This window comes from Muntiacus reevesi, chromosome 1 (genome assembly GCF_963930625.1).
Source record: "Muntiacus reevesi chromosome 1, mMunRee1.1, whole genome shotgun sequence".
Lineage (NCBI taxonomy): Eukaryota > Metazoa > Chordata > Mammalia > Artiodactyla > Cervidae > Muntiacus > Muntiacus reevesi.
In genome coordinates, this window is record NC_089249.1 from 101,288,547 (window position 1) to 101,306,960 (window position 18,414).

The following is an 18,414-nucleotide window of genomic DNA, read 5'->3' on the forward strand; positions in this document are numbered from 1 at the left end:
AGAGATATGTAGCTGTGCAAGTGTATTAATGGTAACAAACAAATTTTTCATCATGCTTTTCTGAGTTCTGAGAAATTCCTTTGACAAACAGCTTAAAGAGAATCTTCTAAAATGTAACAAAATGTTGATTGTAATTACAATTATTAAGTATATGTGTTTTTATGTTTTTTTTTGAGTTTTACAGTTTGAATACTTCTTATAACTTTTACCAAAAATTAATGAATTATGAGAAGTTATATATTATATACATAGAAGAAACAAAACACATTTTATTTCTCTGGGTGTATTAATTTAATTCAATTCAAATTTTATAATTTAGAATCAGCATGAATTGCAATAAATGGATCTTCAGCAGAATTACTAATAGAAAAATGAGCTTTGCCATCACTGGAAACACTGATTTGAATTCCTGTACAACTGTTACCACTTTTATCTCCAGAAATAACATCACAATATGTACCAGCAGGAAGACCGGTTTGCAAAGTTTGAGATAATGCACTGTAAAAATAAAATTTAAGATTTAATATGAATTCAACACAATTAAAAGCAAAAATACAGACTCTCTAAAATAGTTTAACTGTGTGCTATAGAACTTTAAGCAGTCAAGGTGTCGATGAAAATAAAATTCAAACATAAAGATTTCTCCAATGGTTGTAACTAGTTTTCTCAGGGTCAACAAAATTCTTATAGAAGATTTAGGAATTTCCTAGTCAATAGTAAATATTATACAAAAAATAAAGTTGAAGAGTATCAGTGAAGATTTGCATGACCTGCTTCACTGAGAGAAAATAATTTTAAATTACTTTAAATGTATCCTCATCTGAACTTAAGAAAATACTGATTATTTTCAAGAACTTAAAGTTGGTTATTTCCTCAAAAATCTTTTTTTCAGGAGGTTAAAATAAATTTGGGCTGGAGATAAAAATAATCTTGTATTTCTATAAAGAAGTATATAATAATTTTAAAATATAAAGCTGTCTCATAAATATGTTTCTTCCCTCTCCCTGACAGCTCAATTGATAAAGAATCTGACCACAATGCAGAAGATGTGGGAGACACAGGTTTGATGCCTGGGTCAGGAAGATTGCCTGGACAAGAAAATGGCAATCCACTCTGGTATTCTTGCCTATAAAATCTCAGGGACAGAGGAGCTTGGCATGCTACCGTCAATAGGGTCGCAGAGTCAGACAAGACCGAACACGTATACACATATGACAAAGAGACAGAAAAAAAAAAAAGACTAGTAATGGATTCTTGGGGAAGATAAGTATATAGTTTATTTATTTATTATTATTATTTTTTGCCAGTAAAATATAATTTGGGCAAAGAGTGAGCTCAACATGGGTGGAATCTAGTTGGGACTAAAACATTACAAGTGCTTGCAAAGACGACTTCTGAGCTATAATTCCATATGTGAGGGAAACAGTATAATGGAGGCAGAGAATATGTTTCACAAATGAAAAGCCAGTAGTGAGATGTCTCAGAACTAAAAGTAAAAAATCTCCTGAGGTGAATCAATGACCATAATATACATATTCATCATACATATATATATGCTTTAAAAAGTATTATTTGTCACAGAGAGATGGGATGTGAAAAACAAAACTAAAGAACTACATACTAAAGCAGGTGAAAAAAAGAGAAAAAAAGACATTTCAGATCTGAGGCAGTAATTTTCCATTATTGATTTTTAAAGTTTTATAAGATATTCTTCTATGAATTTCATGACCTTTTATATTAGCGACTTTGTATATTTTGGGGGCTTCTCTGGTGGCTTAGACAGTAAAGAATCTGCCTGCAATGCAGGAAACCTGGGTTCAATCCCGGGGTCAGGAAGATCTCCTAGAGGAGGAAATGGCTATCCATTCCAGTATTCTTGCCTGGAGAATTAGATGGACAGAGGAGCCTGGTGGGCAACAGTCCATGGGGTCACAAAGAGTTGGACATGACTAAGTGACTAACACACGTATATTTTATGTGAGGTGTATATGTAAGCAGTACAGGTGCATCACATCTTCCCATGATGTGAAGAGTGCACAAAATATGACTCCACTTAGAAAAGAAAGCCATTATAAATAGAGGAGATAAAAAAAAGTCAGTCATCATCATTTTTATTCTGACCCTCTTCTAATCATTATGCTTTCTTAATCTGCCATCTAAAGACTTTTTTAGATGTGAAAAAAGTAAATGAGCAGGAAAAGAATAAATCAAGAATATATTAGCATAAAATATTATTTCTAATTGATCTACTTACCTGTCATCATTGTTAAAGACAATGAATCCTTTGTTTCCTCTTCCAAAAGCTACTTGGTTGCTGCCATTATCCCACCAGTTTGTAAAAGGCTGACCGTCAACTACATTACGGAACATTACCATGTTCCTAAAAACAAAAGAGTATGTGAAATGCTGATGATACTTCAACAATTTAAAACAAAACAATGGACTTCCCTGGTGGCTCAGTAATTGAATATCTGCCTGCCAAGGTAGGAGAAAAGGGTCTGATCCCTGATCCAGGAAGATCCCACATGCTACGGGGCAACTAAGCCCATGCTCAGCAACAAGGGAAGCCACCTCAGTGAGAAGCTCCCACACCACAACAAAGAGCAGCCCCACTCACTACAAGGAGAGAAAAGCCTACACAGCAACAAAGACACAGCTCAGTCAAAAACCAACAAATAAATAAAGGTATTTTAAAAATGCTAAGAAAGTTTACTATTAGAGGATGTGTCCAAATAAGTATTCCTACCTTATTTGACGCCATCGATGTTCACAGACCCAGTCATTGCCACAAGTAGTATCTGGATTAATAGTGACTTCTTTAATTACTCCATTATTATTTGGTGGCCCGATCCAATCATTAACATCCTCAATTAGTAAAAAAATAATAATAATAATAATCAATTTTAAAAGCTCACATTTTTAACATTACATGTGTCCTTATTTAGGATATCAAACCCAATCTGTCCTGATTGTGTTTTTGTAGTGGCTTCACTTAGAATTCAACTTGTTCAGGATTTTTACTAAGTATATCTTCCCCCTAACTTCTCATTCCCTAGTGCCATATTTCAAACAAGAGTATGATTTTTTTTGTCTCTCATTTTTTACCAAGGAATTGTAATGACTTCTTAATATCATTATAGGCAGTGTGATGCTATTGAAATGGCAAGGACTTTAGTGTTAGAAAATGCAGGACTACTACTAGCTGAAAGACTTAGTTAATATACATAACTTCTATGCCTCATTTTCCTCTTCTGCAAATTAAAGATATTATTAGTTACTGTAAAAATTAAATAAGGTATGTAAAAATCTTTGTACATGATAATTGCTAATAAATAAATGTTTCTTTAATCTTTTTTCAATAAAAGTTCTAATCAAAATATCAAAATACTCTTTACTAAATTGACCAAATTTTTATTATTCTGCTTTTCTAATTGGTACTTTCAAGGTAATCATAGGAAAAAATAGATTATGTCTAGGAAGGTTATCAATATCTGTCTTAAATCATATGGTATAAATGATGGACAAGCTAAGAGTTGTTAACATGCAGAAGTCATGGAGAAGACTTTATGGGAAAAGGAGAAATGAACATATGCCATGACTCCTGCCATCAGAAAGAAGACTAATTAGTGGAAATTATAAGAAATTGATTCAATATAAAGAGAAATATCCTAAATATTTAGGATATCTAGGGCTATCTAAGAATAGAATGAGTTGCTGTACAAAGTAGTAGTGGACTTCTCAATTTGTAAAGAACCTACTAGAAACTAGAGGAATATCTATCTGGTTCAGAGTGAAGAGAATTTTCTACTTCAGATATGAAGTTGCTGTATGATTCTACATTTGAAATCTTCAGTTTGAAAAGAAAACTTCCCACTAACTTTCTAAATAACCTAAGTTCTTATTTCTCAGTTTCTTTATAAAATATTTACTCAGATTAATGTCTTTACCATACTGCTCAAATTTTTCTGATTTTTAGCATTTTTAGAATAGTTCGCAAATATCTCTTTAACAAATGTATTTTCCTTCTTGCTATACTTTCCCTACTGAACTTCGACTCAACTAGATAATGCCTTTGCATCTCACAAAACTTTCTTAAAAAAAGTATTTAATACTTATATTGTGCATACCATGAGCAGGTACTGTTTTAAATTTCTTTGAAGTGTTAATTTGTAATCCTCATATCAACTCTATGAAGCAGGTACTTATGAGTACACATTTTATTCATTGTATCCTTATTTTTAAGTGGTATTTTTTAGAGTGGGTGGGCAAGAGGGTATATTTCTCATACTTTGAAATAGCTTACATACTTTTTCAACAGAGATCATTCATTTTTATTTTTTTAAATATCCAATGCATTGTTACAAGAACCCTGCCTCAGGTTTTCACTTAATAAATATTTGATAAAATAAATAGTGAATGTTATAGCATTATGTGAAATTATAACAAAATTAACTTCTTTTTCTTGAGAAGAAGATATTTTGGACAACACCAAAACTTACTGTTCCATCCACAAAATGTCTTGTCCAACGGTAGCTTGACATTACTCGTGTAAATCCATAGGGATGAGCGAGCATAAATCCGACTCCCATTTTGTACATTCTAAAAAGCACAAAATTATCTTATTATAAAAGAAAATAATACTTTTAATACCATTAAAATGGTAGGTTTAAAAATGGGGAACTTTGTTTCTTACCTAGCATCCCAGAATGTAAGAATAGATGCTCCCCCAGCTCCATGCCCTCGCTGATTGTCATGGTTATCAACAAAGACAAGTGCCCTGTCAGAAGGCATGAAACCCCAGCCTTCTCCCCAGTTCCTATTAAAAAAGAAAATCTTAAGAACATATATATGTATTCTTTTACAATAACTTTAGAATAATCAAAATGTGCATTTCTTTCAGTATTGCACTCTTTAATGAAATTATCTCTCTCTAGTTAAATGCTTATTCTGTAGGGTTTTAAAATTTTTTAATTTTTAAAATTAATTTATTTTAATTGTAGAATAAACTGAGCTTTTTAAAATTACAAACTACATATATATATATATATATATATATATATATATATATATATAATCTACAAATACATTCCAAGCATGTATATATGTAGGAATTACTTGAATTACATTCATGTTATAGGAATTTTGCTATAAAACTTATATTAGAAGTTTTAGCATATTATAGTTTAGATGGAGTTCAGAAGTGCCAACATCCATACCATTTTATACAGAATTGCAAATTGGATTAAATAAGCTTCAACATTATATTGTTATAAACATTTTAATATTTGAAATTAATTAATATATGTAAAGTCTATAGAATGGCCACATTGTAGGAACTTCATAAATTATAGAATCACTTTAACAAGAACCTGGCTTTCATAAATTATGTGCAAACATTAATTAAATCTAGTACAGTCATATAATGCATAAATTGCAATCTCTAGATTGGTGTTGGGTCCCTTAAAAAGCTTCCTTGTGATTGATATTCTAAATAATAAGGATTATCACTTGGAATGTGGGGATATACAGCACTTGTTATTAGTAAATGAATCCTTGAAATTTGTCTAAATAAGAAGGTACTAAGAAGAAAACTCATGTTAGGGTAACATCACAAATAAATATATGAAATAATTCAAAGGATAAAACATATTTTATTTACTTTAAGTAAGCCATCTTCTCTCCACTCCACTTGCGAATAACTGTTCCTAGTTTTGCCCCATATTTAAATTCTGTCACACGGCCATTTCCAAAGTACTCACTGCTTGTAATTGCCTCACCGCCCAGATCAATTACCTTGTAGAAATGAAGAAGAAAATAACAATTTAAATAAGAATTTTAACTAAGTTAAAATTACATTAAAAATAGCTCTATACTATTTTATATTATATGAAATGCCCCAAATGGTTTTCCTTATATCAAGAGTCTCATTTATCTTTGCTAAAATAGATCTATCCTACAGTAGTAAAAGTAACATGACAAAGTAGCTTGTCCTGTGAGAATGCTGACCTAATTTAGACTTGCACATAAATTATAAGACTAGCTCATACTTGTATAGCACTTAATATCTGGCTGGTAATATTTCTTGCTACTTGATAAATATCATCTCTTCAAATCTCCAAAGTAAACAAAGACATAACCATTATCATTATTCCTTTCGATAACTTCTGAAAAAAATTGTTGCTCAGAGAGGTTAATGAATCAGCCTAAACAAACACACCTAGTGGTGACCTAGCCAAAATTTAGAGTCAGATATTCTGTCTTAAGACAACTATATTATTATCGGTCTTCTATAATGGCCTCTGGGGAAATGATACATGACATGGAGATTTTTGCAGCCTAAATAGATTTTTGTCATTTGGATAACAAACCTCTTGTGATAGAGTTAGATGTACAGTCCCTGAGTAAAAGGAGGTTAAGGAACATTCTTCTATGTAAATGATTCAGCCATTAAGCTAAAGAAACTGCATTTTAAATTAAATCTGCCATTTATTTTCTGATGAATTATTGATGATGAATTATTTTCTAAAGAATAATAAACGGTCATATTTTATATGGACACATATATATACATATATATATTGACATACCTCCTGGTAAATGAAAGGTTTACTTCCTGAAGGAAACCACTGTGTGTTTAGATTGTGCAGTTTATCCAAAACTGCCTTTATGTCTCCAGGCCACATGTGCTTAGAAGCATCAATTCGGAACCCTGCTACACCAATGTCAATGAGATGGTTTAGATAGTTAGCAATCGTGGAGCGCACATAATCTTTCTCCAGTGCAAGATCAAGAAGACCAACCAGACGACAATCCCTGACCTATGGAGGTAAAAAATTTGTGATTGATACATAAAACATCACCTTTACTTGAGAATCCATTCAATTATTCATTCATTTATTCATTAATAGATATTTCAATAGTGATTTCTTTGTACCAGTCTCTGGGGATATTGACATTCTAGTATTGACATACCTTTGAGATATTTTTCATTATAAAAATGGAGAAAATGGAGAAAAAGTGGATGAGTTTTTCCATTTTGAAAAGTTAAATTGAGGAAAATGTTTTGAATGTTGATATGAGATTCTGAAGTCAGACTTGGGATGCTGTTTTCCTAAACACTCTAAACTAACATTTAAAATGGAGATCAATGAGCTACATACGGATAATAAAAGATGTAGATAGATATTTTGCTAAGTACCTGATAAGCATCATTATAGCTCTCAATATCTCCACTTCCAGTTTTACATTTTCCATCATTAAAATCCCAACCAGAGTATGGGACCTCTGGAAAATCCTCACTTCCAGGATTGAAGTAACTTCCACAAGTACTTCTTGTTCCCGCACTCACACCACTTCCAGTCATATGATTAATTACAGCATCCACATAAATGCGGACCTGAAAGGGAAAATTTCCATTTCAGTTTGACTTACAGATATAAATTTATAATATTATTAATTAGATTTTACAGCACATTGATAACATTCCAAAATATTTCTTTGTTATTTTATAATTTATCTTACAATAAAAACAGTCAAGTGCAAAAAGAAATCATTGTGAATTGAAGCCCTATAAGTGTTATAGAACTTGGAAAATGTTTATACATATAATAAATTAAGAGAACTCCAAGCTAACAGAACTGTGAAAAAATGCAAAGAGACCTTTTTTTGGCAGTAGATAGGAATCAGTTGAAGCAAGAGAGATTATTATTAGTTATTGAAATTTCCATAGGTCATCCTAAGAAATAAGAAGCCAGACTCTACTATCTATTTAGAATCAGAAGAATAAAGGTAGATATTGTCTCTCATCTCCTTCATGAATCACAGCCTTGTTGTGGCAAAAAGGGTCTTGTGTAACTCAATGAAGCTATGAGCCATGCCATGAAGGGTTACCCAAGATGGATAGCTCATAGTGAGAAGTTCTGACAAACTGTGGCCCACTGGAGGAGGGAACGGAAAACTACTCCAGTGTTCTTGCTGCAAGAACTCCATGAACAACACAAAGAGGCAAGAAGATATAGTACTGGAATATGAGGACCCCAGGTTAGAAGGTGTCTAATATGCCACTGGGAAGAGGGAAGGGCAATTACTAATTGCTCCAAAAGAATGAAGCGGCTGTACCAAAGTGGAACAATGCTGAGTTGTGGATGTGTCTGGTGGTGAAAGGTCCAATGCTGCAAAGCAAAGTATTGCATAGGAACCTGGAAAGTTAGATCCGTGAATCAAGGTAAATTGGACTTGGTCAAGCAAGAGATAGCAAGAGTATACATCAACATCTTAGGCATCAGTGAATTAAAATGGATGGGATATGCAAATTTAATTCAGATGCCCATTACATATACTACTGTGGGTAGGAATCCCTTAGAAGAAATGGAGTAGCCTGCATAGTCAAGAAAAGAGTCTGAAATGTACTACTTGGATGCAATCTGAGAAACAACAGAATAATCTCTGTTTCCAAGGCAAACTATTCAACATTACAGTAATCCAGTCTAAGGCCCAGCCACTGAAGCTGAAGGACCTAAAGTTGACTGGTTTTCAAAGACCTACAAGACCTTTTAGAACTAACACCAAAAAATAATATCCTTTTCACATGGGATTGAAATGCAAAAGTAGGAAGTCAAGAGATATTCTGAGTAACAGGCGAGATGCCTATATATTCTTTGGAGCTAAAGATTGAAAAGCTCTATGTATCCAGCAAAAAACAAGATCTGGAGCTGACTGTGGCTGACATGGGGTCCTTATTGCAAAATTCATGCTTAAATTAACAAAAGGAGGAAAAACCACTAGGCCATTCAAGTATGACCTAAATCAAATTCTTTATAATTTACAGTAGAGGTGATGAACAGATTCAAGGGATTAGATCTGATAGACAGAGTGCCTGAAGAACTATGGACAGAGGTTTGTATCATTGTCTAGGAGGCAGTGACCAAAGCCATGCCAAAGAAGGGGAAAAAAAAGACACAAAAAGGCAGCGTAGCTGTCTGAGCAGGCTTTAGAAATAGTTGAGGAAAGAAGAGAAGCAAAAAGCAAGGGAGAAAGGGAAAGATCTATCCAACTGAATGCTGAGTTCCAGAGAACAGCAAGGAGATTAGAAGGCCTTCTAAAATGAACAATGCAAAAAAGGATAGGAAAACAGTACTCTTCAAGAAAACTGGAGCTACCAAGCAAACAGTTCATGCAAAGATGGGCTTGACAAAGGGCAGAAATGGTAAGGATTTAGCAGAGGCAGAAGAGGTTAGGAAGAGGAGGCAAGAATACATAGAAGAACTACTAAAAAAAAAAAAAAAAGGTCTTAATGACCCTGATAACCAGGATGGTGTGGTCACCCACCTAGAGCCAAACATCCTTGAGTGTGAAATCAAGTGGCCTTTAGGAAGTATTTCTACAAAGAAAGCTAGTGAAGGTGTTGGAATTGAAGTTGATTTATTGAAAATCCTAGAAGATGATGCTATGAAAGTGCTGCACTCAATATGTCAGCAAATTTTGGAAAACTCAGCAGTGGACACAAGACTGGAAAAGGTCAAGTTTCATCCCAATCCTAAAGAAGAGCAGTGCCAAAGAATGTTCAAACTACAGTACAATTGCTGTCATTTTACATGCTAACAAGGTTATGTTCAAATCCTTCAAGCTAGGCTTCAACATATGTGAACCAAGAACTTCGAGATATAAAATTTGGATTTTAGAAAAGGCAGAGAAACAAGAGATCAAATTTCTAACTCTTATTAGATCACAGAGAAAGCAAGGAAATTCCAGTAAAACATCTGCTTCATTGATTATGCCAAAGCCTTTGACAGTGTGGATCATAACAAACTGTGGAAAATGCTTAGAGAGATGGGAATAAGAGACCTCCTAACCTATCTTCTGAGCAAACTAAGTGCAGGTCAAGAAGCAACAGTGAGAATCGTACATGGAAGCACTGAATGGTTCGAAATGGGGAAAGGAGTAAGACAAGGCTGTATATGGCCACTCTGTTCATTTAACTTCCATGCAGAGTATATCATGCGGAATGCTGGACTGAATGAATCAAAAGCTATATTCAAGGATGCCTGGAGAAATATCAGTAAGCTCAGATATGCAGATGATACCACTCTAATGGCAGAAAGTGAAAAGGAACTAAAGAACTTGTTGATAAAGGTGAAAGAGGAGAGTGAAAAAGCTGGCTTAAAACTCAACATTCAAAAGACTAAGATCATGGTATCCGGTCCCAACACTTCATGTCAAATAGTAGGGGAAAAAGTAGAAGCAGTGACAGATTTTATTTTCTTGGGCTCCAAAATCATTGTGGATGGTGACTGAAACACTGAAATTAAAAGACGCTTCTTTGATGAATGATTGGCTCTGAGGCCCCTGCCACACTCAAGAAATATTAGTGCAGCTGCTTTTAATAAAAGAAAGAAAGAAACTGCGTGCCTAGTCACTTATTTCTCTAAAATTAGCTCATTGTCTGGGATTCAATCTTCTCTCAATATACTTGTTCTAGAACATTATGTACACAGCAAATGTAAACAGATTTGAAGGAGGACCAGGAAAGACAGTTAATATTAAAGAAAAATGTATGTTTTGACTTCACGTTTAACTTTTTTTAAAGTTGTATGAATGGAAAAAACAAACAAATCCCGTGTACAGGATCTGTAAAACTATTTTGTCTATTTAAGTTTATTGCTCAAACCCAATGCAAACTAGAACTCAGTGTGGTACATGGCCATATTTAATTACCTAAGAGTCAAGCAACTGACACTTTGGTTTGAAGAACCTAATCCTTTCTTTCAAAGCAGACACTACCATACTGCATTCTTACTGAGGATTTTGTCTATTCATATGTTGCCATGAATTATCTCTATCACCTTTTCTCTCAAGAATCAAAACCAGCTTGATCTGGGAATCTTCTCTTTTCCAAATGAAATAGAGATGCAATACTTAACTTTCCTTGGTGTTTGTAGATATTGTCTTATGCATTCCATTTAAAACCATAATCTAGTTTGTAAAAGAGATGGTGACACATGTGAATAAGGCATCAATGACAAAAAAAAAAACTTGGAAGGAAAGCCATGACAAATTTAGACAGTGTGTTAAAAAAGCAAAGACATAACTTTGCTGACAAAAGTCAGTATAGCCAAAACTATGTTTATTTCAGTAGTCATGTATGGATGCGAGAGTTGGACCTTAAAAAAGGCTGAGTATCAAAAAATTGATGCTTTCAATCTATGGTGCTGGAGAAGATTCTTGAGGGTCGCTTGGACTGCAAGGAGATCAAAGCAGTCAATCCTAAAGGAAATCAACCCTGAATATTCACTGGAAGGACTGATGCTGAAGTTCAAGTACTTTGGTCATGTGATACGAAGAGCCGAGTCACTGGAAAAACCATGATGTGAGAAAATATTGAAGGCAAAAGGAGAAGAGGACAGAAGAGGATGAGAAGATTAGATAGCACCACTGACTCAGTGAACATCAATTTGAGCAAATAACAGGAGATAGTGAAGGACAGGGAAGCCTGGCATGCTGCAGTTCATGGGGTCACAAACAATCGGACACAATTTAGTGACTGAACAACAACAATTGTCTCTCATTATGCTCCTCATCAAAGAGAAAATAATTACAAACCATCATAGTACTTGTGGGAAGGAATACCCAAGAATTATGAGTGGCCATACAATTCACATGAAAGAAACAGCAAATGTTGTAAGTGGAACTCCTAATTCCTAACTGGAAAAGTGTTCCCCCAAAATGTGTACAACCATAATGGTTAAAAGCTGATGTTTTGCTTTATAAAATAAAACTTAACCTTATACATTAGTTGAAGTCTGTGGTCTTAAACTTTTAATTACATCTTCGTTAGTGGATAAATTGCACATATACAAATAGTTATAATAATTAAACATAAGGTAACAATTACATTTTAATTTATAGCTAAAGCATGAGGTAAATTTTACATGTATGAAAACTGTTCTTAAAAGGACTAAGAGAAAAGAGAGAGAAATTATTTTTCTATATCATATGTTTAAAGGAAACTTTAAGTCACTTACACCAACATTGTTACATCTGGTCACCATGTCTTTGAATTCATTTTCATTTCCTGATCTTGAACATAACTTGTAGCTAACTGGTTGGTATCTTTCCCACCAAGGTCTTGAAGGGTCAGTGATCACAGCATTTTCACTGGGTGGGGAGACCTACAAATAAAACAATGTTAATAAGTATCAATTTATGACTCACTTTATATCACTGAGAGAAGGCAACGGCAACCCACTCAGTACTCTTGCTTGGAAAATCCCATGGATGGAGGAACCTTGTAGGCTGCAGTCCATGGGGTTGCGGAAGAGTCAGACACGACTGAGCGACTTCACTTTCACTTCACTTTATATCACTGAATATTCTCTAAATTAATCAATAGTCTAAAATTATTTCTGAATCTTTGGTAACTACATTTCTTTAAAATTGGTTTAAAATATTTACACTGCATTGGAAATATCCTGCTGAAAAAAATTTATCTTAGAAATAGAACATAAAGTCACCAACAATTTCAAAATTTTTCTTCCTCAAAAGCTTTTATTTAGAGTACTTAACTGTGAAGTAAAATGTCCTAGCTTTCAGACACAGAGGATACTACCACTTACCCTCAGCACAGCAAAGTCTGCAATTTATACATGAACAATACTCACCTGAACCCCTCCAAATCCTTTGGGGGCTAAGTATCGCTCACATTCAAGAGCAATATCGACCCAGCGCCACTCAAATAGATGAACAATGGACGTCCGCCCAGATTCGACGTGTGGGTCATACTGAGCCCAGCAGAACCCAATCGCTGAAAGCAACAGAAGAAACTTCATTTTGCTTTGAAGTTGTCAGTGTTCTTTCCAGCAACTATTTATATTCCTATAAGAAGTATATATTACAAAGTAAATGTTAACATGAACAAACACTTGAGCACAAACTGTTTATTCATAATCTGAAAAGAAATATTGATAATAATTTAAACAGATGAAGAACATTCATAAAATCTCCCAGGAATGCCATCTAAATGAGTTTTAATAACAATGTTTTCCTTATCGTGGGAATATTAACCTTTTAAACATCTGGCATTATATATATATAAAGTGTGTAATCATGTACTATTTAACTAGGATTAGATCTTATATCTAAAGTCCTTCACTAATAGAAGGAAAATAACAATTAGAGCCACCTGAATTCACAATCAAAATATTGCCCTATCTATTGCAAACATTTGCAGTGTTTCAATTTCAAAATGAACAAAATATTCAGTTCAGTTTTGGTTTCACCCCCAACTAAAATTTTTCATTATTGAAGTTTCTGCATTAAGAAGTTAAGTTTCAATACAACATTTTATTGAGGTTAATAATAGATTTAGTCATACATACAATCATAGAATATCAGATATATCAAGAGACTAAATAAAGAGAAGTTAATTCTGTGGTTTCTCTTCCATTAGGACATTATCACAGGACTCAAGTTTGACCAAATATAAGATCTTTAGGTTTATTCACTCCAGGAATGCACACAGAACATCTGAGCAAACCCCTTAGTGAAAGTATTGCATCAAAACATCTATTCTGATGTTCTGGATTTTTTTCAAAACTATAGATTTTACCATCAAAAGCAGTGTCACTGTGAAAAACTTTGGATTCAAATAAGGTAAGTAATTAAATGCTAATGATCACAGTACTGAGGTAAAGCATATTTCACAATATAAGCATCAATGCATTTACATTCTACTTCTAATCTTAAAAATACATTAGGATAACCAAGTGAGGCAGCAAGTCAATTCTCAGTAGACTTATTTATATGTCGATTGAGTAGGGGGCTTTGAACAGCATTAGGGGTCGAAGTGAGCCTGGAGTGTTGATTCTAGATAATCAAAAAAGAAACAAAGAATAGATCTGATGATTGAAATAATTCTAACAGTTGTCTGATTTCTAACAGAAAATGATAAAAGTCATTGGGAATTCTAAAGTGTTTCTGCTTGCCTACAGGGGGTGTTCCATTCTATTTTAGTGTTAAGATCACCAGCCCAGGTTGGATGCATGAGACAAGTGCTCAGACCTGGTGCACTGGGAAGACCCAGAGGGATCGGGTAGAGAGGGAGGTGGGAGGGGGGAGCGGGATGGGGAATACATGTAAATCCATGGCTGATTCATGTCAATGTATGACAAAAACCACTACAATATTGTAAAGTAATTAGCCTTCAACTAATAAAAATAAATAAAAAAATAAAGAAATTAGGATCGTTTAAGGATCTGAAAAAAGCTGTGAAAAATGCAGACACAACACAAACAGAATTTGGTATAAAAAATAAATAAATAAATAATAGAAAACTGAAAAAAAAAGATTCTATGGTCTTAATCTGCAGTAATATAGTTGCTTGTTGTTCTGAGAATAAGAGGAGACAGTGGAGTTTTATCTTGGAATTCAGGAAAATTTAACATCCATAAAATCCATACACCCAACATTTCCAGTTAGAAATACTTTGTGGTGGGATTAACATGATCAGAGCTGTAATAACAATAACATTTAACTTAAAAAAAAAAAAAAAGAACTGAGAGACAAGACTTCTCTCTTTCCCAAGAAATTAAGAAATCCTGAAGAAAGAACTCATGAAAAAAATAAAGGCAAAACTTGATCAAATTATTAAGGGTAAGGAGTGATTCTGAATAATATAAATGCCTCTATCTCTAAGATGGATTGTGGTCAAGTTCCCATAGATTGATTGGTAAAGTCTAGAGAAGGAAATTATGCATGTAAAGTGAAATTCTTTCTAATATAAATAAATCAAAAGGCGACGATGATTGGATACTTAGGCAATATAGTGTTGCAGGAAAGAGATTCCTAGTAGACTAAAAAAGACTGGCACTAAAGAGCTCTATTTTGGCTTTGGTGTGGAACTGTGGTTTCAGTAGCACAGTCTTTTAACAAGGAAACAGCATCAGCAGGAAAGAGGCTGGTGGTCTATATTGGTTAAGAGGTAGTTCCACTCGGTAGCTTAACAGTCATCAAAGAAGCCATAATGCAAACAAGGAAAATGGCAGGCTGCCACATAGTCAGAAGAAAACAATTATGTTTGAGATATTGTGTCACATCTTCCAGGTAGAGAATCTGGAAGACTTTGAGGGCAAGCTGTCAGTGCCACAGTAAACAGAGTTTGAGACATATCATGAAACATGTGAATCTTCAGACACATCTTCACTGAGACCTGAGTGCTGATATGAATACTTAACTGAGCAAACAAAGATATTGGTTAAAGAAGCCATTTTATTCAGCAAATTTGCACTGCCAGGGAAAATAACAAACGAATTAATTTTGAGTCTAGGATATAGTGAAAAATTAAGATCACGTGGAGTAGATCACCCTTGAAATGAGGGGTTATGTGTATGCCAGCAAAGTGATATGGTAAGTGAGTCCAGAAAAGAGAATTTTGGAGATATACTGTAGAGCAAAAAGAAGCAAAGGAATTAATAGGAATGCTTTGGATTTGAAGTGATAAAAACAATCCAGTAAAATATGTTAGTTCTGTGATTAGGAAGTAAGGGATACAGATGGTTTTGGACTGGAATTAAAAACGCAAAAAACCTCAAGACATTTTTTGTCTCTATCTTTTGTCTCTGCATTCCTATATCTGGGCTTAATTCTCAGGCAGGCTTTTGCTGCACAGTGGCAAAACTGTTCAAACGCAAAGTTTACTTCTGATCAGTCTGGAAAACTCAGAAAAAAAAAAAAAAAAACCAAGCACATCTTTCTCAACAGTTTAAGCCAAAGATTCAAGACTGATTCTTAATTGGTTTCTGACTTGGCTTATAAACCCATTCCTGAACAAAATATTGTGACAAGGAAATGGATTGCCTTGATTGTTCCAACCTAGATCATATGTCTACCGCTGCAGGTGAGAAATAAGGCTAACTATGCCTTAACAGACAGGGCTTCCCTGGTGGCTCAGACAATAAAGAATCTGCCTGTGATTCAGGAGACCTGTGTTTGATCCCTGGGTCAAGAAGATCCCCTGGAGAAGGGAATGGAAACCCACTCCAGGACTCTTGTCTGGAGAATTCCTTGGACAGAGGAGTCTGGTGGGCTACAGTGTATGGGATTGCAGAGTCAGACATGACTGAGTGACTAACACTTTCACTTTTATGCCATAACAGAACAGGTGAAATATGGTCTCTGTGTGATTTCTCAACAGGAAAGCTGTGTGCTATTACCAAAAAAGGAGAAGATGTTTGACAAGGATAAATATTCATCACATTGCACATGTTGAAATCTTCTGTTCATGTAGATAATATCCTAGAAGATATTATCACTAAAAGTCATTGCTAACTATGGAAGCTATATAATCAGGATGATGGTAATGGAAAGTATTGTGCACATATAAGTATGCTAATACATTGGTAATTTAGTATACAATGTCTGTCTTGAAGTGTCTATGATAAAAGCTGAGTTTGGTTTTTGTTTCGTATTTCACATATATACTTGCCTTTGTTATTTTTGTCCTGTATTATTATTCCAAATTCTGAATATTTTTTCCATATGACTTTGAGATTCTTCCTATTAAAGTATATAGGGTTTATTTTCTTCCTCAAATGACATTATCCTCAAAGCCACTAAATACAGCTTTTAGGCTGATCCACATGTCTTCTTTTAATCAATGGAATATTTACACACTGAAGCAAGCAAAGGCTTTATGTGTCCTTTCATGATTGGACTTGGTCCCTGTATTTCTGCCTTGAACCATGACAAGAATATACCTTGAGTAGCCACTGATTGAAGAAAATGGATCAGATATGACTTTAACTGGCAGCCTGAAGTCAAGTCCAGGTAAACTGCAGCATGAAGCAGAGATATCTCAAATAACCTGCAGACCTCAGAACAAGAAATATAAACATTTGTTGTTTTAACTGCCTGAGATTTTGAATTTATTGATTATGTAGCATTACTGAAACTGAAAACTATTCAACTTTTTACACTATTTGTGAGTTACATTCTACTTATTTTCAATATTATGTGTTGTTGTATAAAAATAGTGCTGTAAAAAATAGTAAGAAGATTTTGACATATTATAGATTATTTCATAGTACAGGCTTTCCAGGTGGTACTAGTGGTAGAGAATCCACATGCAAATAGTGATATGCAAGAGACAAGGATTAGATCCCTGGGTGGGGAAGATCCCCTGGAGTAGGGGATGGCAACCTGCTGCAATATTCTTGCTTGAGAAATCCCATGGACAGAGGAGCCTGGCACACTCCATGAAGCTGCAAAGACCTGGACATGACTGAACACACATACATACATTTCATAAATGACTTTAAAAAATTTAACTGTTAAACCTCTCAGAAACAGCCTTCCCTTGTGGCTCAGTTGGTAAAGAATCTGTCTGCAATGCAGGAGACCTGGGTTCAATCCCTAGTTTGGGAAGATCCCCTGGAGAGGAACAGCTACCCACTCCAGTATTCTGGCCTGGAGAATTCCATGGGGTCGCAAACAGTCAGACACAACTGAGTCACTTTCACTTTGGGTTCCCCTAGTAACTCAGACTGTAAAGCATCTGCCTGCAATGCAGGAGACCCAGGTTTAATCCCTGGGTCAGGAAGATCCCCTGTAAAAGGAAATGGCAACCCACTCCAGTATTCTTGCCTGGAGAATTTCATGGAGAGAGGAGCCTGGCAGGCTACAGTCCATGGGGTTGCAGAGAGTTGGACATGACTGAGTGACTAACACACACCCTCTCAAAAACATTTCCCATGTAAGGTACTGAAATTAAACATAAAAGTATAATATTTTAAAGGTTTCTTTCTGTGCTTAAGATTAAAAGCAACATTTCATGCTCCTATAGATATTTTCAAGCTGCCCAGGACAAGGAGGAAGAATTGTGAGGACAGGCAACCCAGTCCCTAAACACCCCTTTACAACTCCATACAGAGTAGCCTCATTACTATATTTTTCTTTTGGTAAGTTAAAAAACAAATTTGTAACCTATTTGACTACATAAACATCTTAAATAGAAAATTACAAAATTTCCCCTTACTCCTAAAGGTAATTTGTTTATATATACACTAATTAAATCCACAGGTAAATAGCTAAAAAATAATAAATAACTATGCTAATGATTCATCATAGAGGAAATTTTCCTTTCCTGCACAGTCTAAATAACCACATTATAAAAAGTAGGCATTTTCCCTACCACCCCTTTAACCAAGCCTTTACTAGAATATGTCCCATGTTAAACATTGTTAATTTAAAAGATTCTAGCTATGTGTGAAGGGTACTCTTGAGAGAGGAAGTGAGATATTCTATCATTTGCATTCATAAGAGTCTCCATCTGTGGAATATATATGTTACTGCTAAATAGAAAATAAACATACTTTCAAGTAACTTTTCAGCTGGTGTGTAAGTAGAAATGATTATTACAGGTTT

General features: G+C 34.5%; 1 protein-coding gene across 1 annotated transcript; it reads right to left on the minus strand.

The window, feature by feature from the left end:
* Positions 1 to 308: 308 nt before the first annotated feature.
* On the minus strand, positions 309 to 12,824 carry LOC136148334 (alpha-amylase 2B). The gene is made up of 10 exons (XM_065907852.1): positions 12,657 to 12,824; positions 12,021 to 12,167; positions 7,199 to 7,396; positions 6,588 to 6,818; positions 5,660 to 5,793; positions 4,694 to 4,816; positions 4,500 to 4,599; positions 2,747 to 2,865; positions 2,255 to 2,380; positions 309 to 498 (listed from the first exon to the last, which is right to left on the minus strand). Exons 1-10 carry the CDS (start codon positions 12,822 to 12,824, stop codon positions 309 to 311), a joined length of 1,536 nt encoding a protein of 511 aa, XP_065763924.1.
* Between the last annotated feature and the right edge of the window lie 5,590 nt (positions 12,825 to 18,414).

Excerpts from the sequence above, each read along its gene's own strand:
- LOC136148334 (XM_065907852.1), bottom strand. The coding sequence starts at position 12,824 with ATGAAGTTTCTTCTGTTGCTTTCAGCGATTGGGTTCTGCTGGGCTCAG. Across the intron at positions 5,794-6,587 it reads AACCTTTCATTTACCAGGAG|GTAATTGATCTGGGCGGTGA; the intron begins GTATGTCAATAT and ends CATTTCTACAAG. Across the intron at positions 2,381-2,746 it reads CATCGATGGCGTCAAATAAG|GAACATGGTAATGTTCCGTA; the intron begins GTAGGAATACTT and ends TTTTGTTTTTAG.